General features: G+C 41.5%; 1 protein-coding gene across 1 annotated transcript; it reads right to left on the minus strand.

Moving 5' to 3' along the window:
• Window positions 1–703: 703 nt before the first annotated feature.
• GPR150 (G protein-coupled receptor 150) lies at window positions 704–4,857 on the minus strand. The gene has a single exon (XM_077280771.1). The coding sequence runs from the start codon at window positions 4,814–4,816 to the stop codon at window positions 3,557–3,559; it is 1,260 nt and encodes a 419-aa protein (XP_077136886.1). The 5' UTR covers window positions 4,817–4,857; the 3' UTR covers window positions 704–3,556.
• Between the last annotated feature and the right edge of the window lie 2,703 nt (window positions 4,858–7,560).

Genomic DNA, 7,560 nt, shown 5'->3' on the forward strand with positions numbered 1-7,560 from the left:
ACCCTGGAAAGGATGTTCCTTAGCATACTTCCCAGAAAATCCATTTTGGTTTCGTTTTTGTATGTTTTATTGTGAGTCGGTAAAAGTGGCGTAAGACTCAGACAACGTTGTTCACAGCAGTTACCTGAGAGTCAGAAATGCTTCCAAGGGTCTTCCCCATGCTGTTTCCCGCCAGAAAAATGCTCGCGTTTCCCATAGACTTACATTGGGCTCGTTGCTCGGGTTGAGCACCCGAGTATTCCAATTTGTTCAACCTGAGCAACAAGCACCCAAGCATTTTAGTGCACGCCCATCACTAACAACAACCCAAAGCACAAAAGTCGTTCCACAAAAGAGTGGCTAAAAAATAAATAAAGTAGTTTTAAGGCCAAATCAAAGTCCACACCTTACTCCTATAGAAATGTTGTGGAAGGACTTGAATCTAGCAGTTCATAGGAGAAAACCCACCAATATAACAGAGTTGAAGCTGTTTTGTAGGGAGAAATGGTAAAAAATTCCTCTAAGTCAATGTACGACTGATCAACAATTTTTGCAAAGTTAGTTATAGTTATTACACAGGGATGTCACACCAAATACTGAAAGTAAAGGTTCCCATACTTTTGCCAATTGCAGACATGTGATATTGGATCATTTTCCTAAATAAAAAAGTGACAAAGTCTAATATTTTGTACTTATTTGTTTTACTTGATGCTCTCAATTTACATTTAGCACTTGCATGAAAATCTGATGTAGTTTTAGGTCAAATTTATGTAGAAATATGTAAAATTCTGAAGGGGTAACAAACTTTCAAGCACCACTGTTTATCATGCACAAATATTGATAGAACAATAAGCATTAACAGGTTTTACGTATATGTTACAAACGGTATAATACCTTGTTGAATATGCAAGCTCTTTATGACATGGTTATTAGTTTTATACATGGCTCACTGGCGTCTCTCCAGGTAAAATGATAGATTACTGTGTCTGTCATGCCATCCTCTTCTTTTCATGGAAAAAGTTGTCAGACAATGCAGGAATTCTGACATGATTGCAAATGACCTTTCATCTCGAAACATGAACAAAAGTCACAATAGATCATTATAGCAAAACCATTAGGGTATGTGCAAACACTCAGTTTTGTAGCGTCGTGGCAGGTACAATACACGCATTTTTGTCATGTTTTTACGTTCATGTTTTGCAGCATTTTTTACCCATTCATTTGAATGGGTGAAAAGCACTGCAAAACACTGATAGAAATGACAAGCTGTGTCTTGGGAAAAAAAAAGCAAGCAGGCTCAAAACTTGCACAGAGGGAAAAAGACAGTGTGCAAAAGATTTCAAAAATCAAATTAATCATTCTGGTAGTGTAAAAAATGCATATTTAACACACCAAATACACAGCAAAAATGCCACTTGTGAATAACATACCCTAAATGTCTTTTGTTCCACAGGTAGGGACATGCACAGAAAATTCATCTGACACAGTCAAGTTACAACAGTTCTTAGTTATGGCTGTGAATGAGAGCTAAGAGCTGTCAATTTGAGGCATGAACATGTCAGCCAAGTATTTTGTGTATGTCTCTGTTCCTATGGAATAAAAGACACAGGCAATTTTTCCAAGAAACATTGCTGTGCTGGACTCCTTCTCTTCTACTTCTGGCTCTTGTGGTCCTACACTGTCTGACCTATCTTTCACGCAAATTTTTAAAAGAAACCTGACAGGTCCCCCATGCCTCACAATCACCAGCATTTGTATCTTCCTGTATAACTTTCCTGCCTAATAGACCCTTAGTACGTGTGACACAAACAGATCATTAGAAAAAGTATTTCTAAAGTCTATTTATTATACAGTATGCAAATGAACCTTTTGACTAGTTGATGGGGCGTTAATTTCTCTAGACTAGTCGTCCCTCTCGGCATGTTATTACGCCCCTGTGGCTAGTCAAATGGTTCATTTGCATATGATAGACAGACTGTAAAAAGACTTTTTACAAAAGTTTATTTATGTGTCAAATGTAATAATGGGACTGTTAGAAAGGGAACTTATACAGAAAGATACAAATGATTGTGATTTGGGGGTATGAGAAACTTGCCAGGTTCCCTTTAATTAGCCACAGACTGTGGGGCTGGTATGTTGTGTTGCTCATTTATTGTGGGCTAGCCTAAATCCCAACTGGATTTCCCTTTCTTAAGATCAAGTAAACTGGGCAATCATCCAGCATTTATAGCTTGTAGGAGGACGGTGTGGCTGCTCAATTCTCTGCAAGGAAAAGGCGCTAATGAAGATAAACTTGTGACTCTAGTTGCAGCCATGGCATGAATTGCCGTTATTCTTATTACTTGAATGCTGAAAGAGGTTAAGGATTAATAGGTGTTCTATATTGGAAAGTATCCTTGTACTACTATATCTCACTGTACTACCGAGAGTAATGTATTTAATAATTTTTTAATAATTTTATAATGCATTTAATAATTTCATGGACAAACAAATTGATGTGAATACTTTTATACCCAAAAAAGCCAAAATAATTCTAATAGTGATGCCTTTATTTGCTAAACAGGGTCCTTCATCAAGCAAGTTTCCAAGTGAATTACCTACACAAGAGCACATTTAAAAGATGTTACAACAGGACATTTGTGCATGGGGTGGACGGGGCGATGCCTCCAATGCCTTGTAAAGATAAACCAAAGTAATAAAATTAATTAAGCTTAAATTCCCAGATTTTTCTCTCGCTTTGTCATTCTTAAAATGGCCTTTCAATATTAAAACTTTTAAATCTATCATAAATGTTTTGCCAAATGCATGTCCAGCTCATTCCTTATAGTATGCCATTTTAAGAATGAGAGCGAGAGAGCGAGAGGGGGGGGGGGGGCACATGAGAAATCTGGGAATTAAGGATGTCCAGGACTTTGACAAAAGGACTCAATCTAACACCTAGATCTATAACTCAATACATTGACACTTTTCACACCCAACCAGACTGACTTCAGATCACCAAGCCATCACTACCCCCACCTCTCCATTTGTAAGGAAAACCTTAATTTTATTTACTTGCTTATATTTAGGAGACATCATCTCATCTTTCCAAAGCACAAATGTCCTATTATAACCTCTCCTAAATGTTCTGTTCTTGTCTCAGTAATTCATATGTAAACCTGCCTGATAGCTTCCAAATATATTTCTCTGTTTCGCCAATAAAGGTTTCACTCCTAGAAAACTTTTGTCTTTTTTGGTCATAAAAGTATTTACATCAGTAAAACGGTACCAGAATATAATTTGTATTGTATGTCATAATCATGGACACAGAAACAAGGACATTTGTATCTAAATGAAAGGGGTTTCCATGTGTTGGATTCTTAACACCTGGTGGAGGAACCAACAGTGAAATAATACAGTAATTCAACATTTACTTAAGGTTAGGTTTAAAGTTCTGTACTGTTCAATCTTTGACACAAAAATTATAGACTATATTCTAAGACAATAATAGGACACTGCACTGACTTTAACCTCTTTATGTCTGTATGGGATCTGCGCATTTGTGAATAGTTTTGTCCACTCCTAAAATCAACCCTCATCACATACAAGTCTCAGATGGAGCACTAAGCTCTTTGTTTAAAGGAGCAACAGAATGCAAGAAAGAGACTGATCGGCGTAGGACAGAAGATGTCTGTACTTCGGAGGTGGTGGTGCTGGATACCTCTTTTTTTTGTGAAGATTTGAAGGATGGGAAGAGTTCCCTCTGGAAGGTGATCTCTTTGTGCTCTTGGAGGCAACAGGAAAAACACACCTTCTGCTCTAGTTTACGGAGAAAAACATTGTTGGTTTTAAAGAAGAGATATACATAAGGGTTAACGGCGCTATTAGTCACAATAAAAATACCCAGCACTGCCATCACTTCTTCATCCAAACCAGTGATGGTGCCAAATGCCACTTTCATCTCTACAATAAAGTAGGGAAGCCCACACACAATGAATAAGATAATAATTACCAGTGTCATTTTCAATGTCTTAATCTTAGCTTTTGGAATGCAACTATTGGTAGCAATCAGTTTTAAGGGTTTCTTCGTGAACTGAAGCTCCAGACCTCCATTAAGGTTTTTAGGAATTTTGGACAGCTTTCCCTTCCAGAGGATCCAGAGTATGCGAATGTATGCTACAGCCAAGATACAGAAGGGAAAGAAAAAAACTGTAACTGAGCTGTATATAATATAGACCTGGAAATGCCACCTAGGTAGCTGCCCAAAAATGTTGTGACACCTGCTACCCTCTTCTGTACAGACTGCTCTGAAGACAAATGCTTGTGGCACGGAGAGAAGAAGTGCTAAGAACCAGCCCAAAGGTACGATGAACCTGGTAGGCAAAGGGCTGCTTAAAGGGTTCATAATGACATGATGCCTTTCCAGGGCAACTATGGCGATTATATTTGAGGATGCAATGAGTCCAGAAACTTGAAATACTTTGAAAATCCGGCAAGAGACATCACCAGCTAGCCACTCGTCCTCCAGCAGCTCCCACACAATCTGAGAGAAGAGAGTCATAACTGACACATACAAGTCAGCTAATGCCAAGTGGGTGATTAAAAAGTTAATTTTCCTCTTTTTGTCTTTGCCACGGTAGATCTTGTACAACACTGCACAGTTCCCCAACAGTGCCAGTGTAAAGATGATGGTCATAGTGATGATCCGCAGCTGCCTGTTATAACGAGGGGCTTCCATGACTTTGTTCTGGTCCGATGAAGAGCTGTTCAGAAGTGAATGAGTTGAGAGCGCATTACTGCCAACCAGAGACTCGTTTTTGTTTTGGGAAAAGCTCCCATAGAGGAATAATTCATCCATAGTCTTATAGTAAGTGCCTGCAGGAGCTGTTCTGAGTCACCCTGGTGCTGAAATTTCCAGGAGCAGACTCAAGGAACACAGTGTACAATTAGAGTTTTCATGTGTGCCTGTCATATGACGCTCATGTATGAGTGGTCTTCGGCCATGCCCCTGTACTACACTGCTCATTAAATGTGGTGGGGGCGAGCATCCGCCGTGCAGAGCTTTTCATCTAGTAGAAATTTCCTTTTCGTTTATACACTGAAGCAACCTGTTGCTTGCTGTTCATCTCGTGATGCACAGTTCTTAATTATAATAATTAGCACAGAAGGAATACATCTGTATGTGTCTGATAGCTAGAGGGTTATATGTTAATGATCTTTATAGGCTACTTATTGTATTTTAGCTTAAGCCATTTAGGTTTCCATGAAATATATTAGATTATAGTAAAAGATAAAAAAAATCACATAATGTGGGACTCAAATCTATGGAGGACACAAGGGCTTGACTGATTCAATTATTTAAACAAGAGACAGCTATTAATTATTCACAATTAGTGTTGAGCGATACCGTCCGATACTTGAAAGTATCGGTATCGGAAAGTATCGGCCGATACCGGCAAAGTATCGGATCCAATCCGATACCGATACCCGATACCAATACAAGTCAATGGGACTCAAGTATCGGACGGTATTCCTGATGGTTCCCAGGGTCTGAAGGAGAGGAAACTCTCCTTCAGACCCTGGGATCCATATAAATGTGTAAAATAAAGAATTAAAATAAAAAATATTGCTATACTCACCTGTCCGACGCAGCCTGGACCTCAGCGAGGGAACCGGCAGCGTTGTTTGTTTAAAATTCGCGCTTTTACTTGGTTACGTGAAGTCCCGGCTTGTGATTGGTCAGGGCGGCCATGTTGCCGGGACGCGGACCAATCACAGCAAGCCGTGACAAAATTACGTCACGGCTTGCTGTGATTGGTCCGCGTCCCGGCAACATGGCCGCCATTAACCAATCACAAGCCGTGACATCACGGGAGGCTGGACACGCGCGCTTTTTAAAATACGCGCATGTCCAGCCTCCCGTGACGTCACGGCTTGTGATTGGTTAATGGCGGCCATGTTGCCGGGACGCGGACCAATCACAGCAAGCCGTGACGTAATTTCGTCACGGCTTGCTGTGATTGGTCCGCGTCCCGGCAACATGGCGCCGTGACCAATCATAAGCCGGGACGTCACTGGAGGCTGGACACGCGCGCTTTTTAAAATACGCGCATGTCCAGCCTCCCGTGACGTCACGGCTTGTGATTGGTTAATGGCGGCCATGTTGCCGGGACGTGGACCAATCACAGCAAGCCGTGACGTAATTTCGTCACGGCTTGCTGTGATTGGTCCGCGTCCCGGCAACATGGCCGCCCTGACCAATCACAAGCCGGGACTTCACGTAACCAAGTAAAAGCGCGAAATTTAAACAAACAACGCTGCCGGTTCCCTCGCTGAGGTCCAGGCTGCGTCGGAGAGGTGAGTATAGCAATATTTTTTATTTTAATTCTCTCTTTTACACATTATTACATTAATGTTGTTGTGATACCCGATACCCGATACCACAAAAGTATCGGATCTCGGTATCGGAAATTCCGATACAGCAAATATCGGCCGATACCCGATACTTGCAGTATCGGAATGCTCAACACTATTCACAATTAATAAAAAATATAATTCCGATTTATTTACGATACATCAATAAAACAGTATAAAATGGTACAGTGTGAGGTTGAGATCAAACAGTAAGAATATAGGGGCCATCCTCTGGTCATTCGTAGTTATTACAAGTATATATTAGCATATATTAGCGTTTTATTTATTTTTTTCACTTACACAGCACTATTCATTTCCACAGTGCTTTACAGACATCTTCTCCATCAGGTCTCTCAATCTAAATTCCCTACCAGCATTAAAGGCATTAAAATGTGTAGAGATACAAGGTTAATGGGTGCTCTCATCTGCTGGCCCCGCTGTCTTTAGAAAGACTGCATGGACGAGTTACCTGTCGTACGGGTTAGTGTCCTACCTAAAGGGGGACAGAGAGAACATGAGGACCTTGTGTGAGGCCTAAGGCAGCAAGGGACTACAACACAGCGCTAGAAGGAAGGCTTCCAACTCCACCGGGTTAGGGGGATTCCTGAGACGCTTTGGAGCACCCTACCAGGGCCGTGGGGTACTCGGCACCGGGTCCTGACTCTCTTAAAGGGGATGACATGTCAGCTGCGACCCGGTCCGTGGCCCTGGGCATTCAATAAATGGGGAACAGTCTTTAAAGGGAAATTGTAAATAAGTCTGTTGTGACGCCACCTGTGGTGTTTGGTCAATTATGGTAACGCTTCCCACAGCTAAAGCAGGGTCCCCAGAGGTCCTGAAGTGTATGGAGATAATGGTGTAGGCCGGTAAAATGAGTAAAGAACACAAGTTGTAAGTCTTTACCTGATTTACTGTATTTAGTAGGCCACAGTCCAGGGTACCAGGCAAGGGTGATGGTATGGCCCGGCCGGTTCGGAGGCAATGGAAGATTCCCTTTTTCCAGTCGAGGTCTGTGAGCCTTTCCAACTAGAGCTTGCTGTATATGAAGTCCCTGCTGCCTAAAGCTTTCTGCAGAGTCCTCTATTCCCCCTGTCCTGAGACAGGTACCTGCATGACGGGCAGCTTGAGCCTTTTTATAGGGACTCTATCATGCCCCGGGCTCCTCAGGTGCTGCTGCATTTCAGGTGT

Source organism: Ranitomeya variabilis, chromosome 1, assembly GCF_051348905.1.
Source record: "Ranitomeya variabilis isolate aRanVar5 chromosome 1, aRanVar5.hap1, whole genome shotgun sequence".
Lineage (NCBI taxonomy): Eukaryota > Metazoa > Chordata > Amphibia > Anura > Dendrobatidae > Ranitomeya > Ranitomeya variabilis.

Bases quoted from the DNA above. Each gene is read 5' to 3' on its own strand.
- GPR150 (XM_077280771.1), bottom strand. From the start codon at position 4,816: ATGGATGAATTATTCCTCTATGGGAGCTTTTCCCAAAACAAAAACGAG.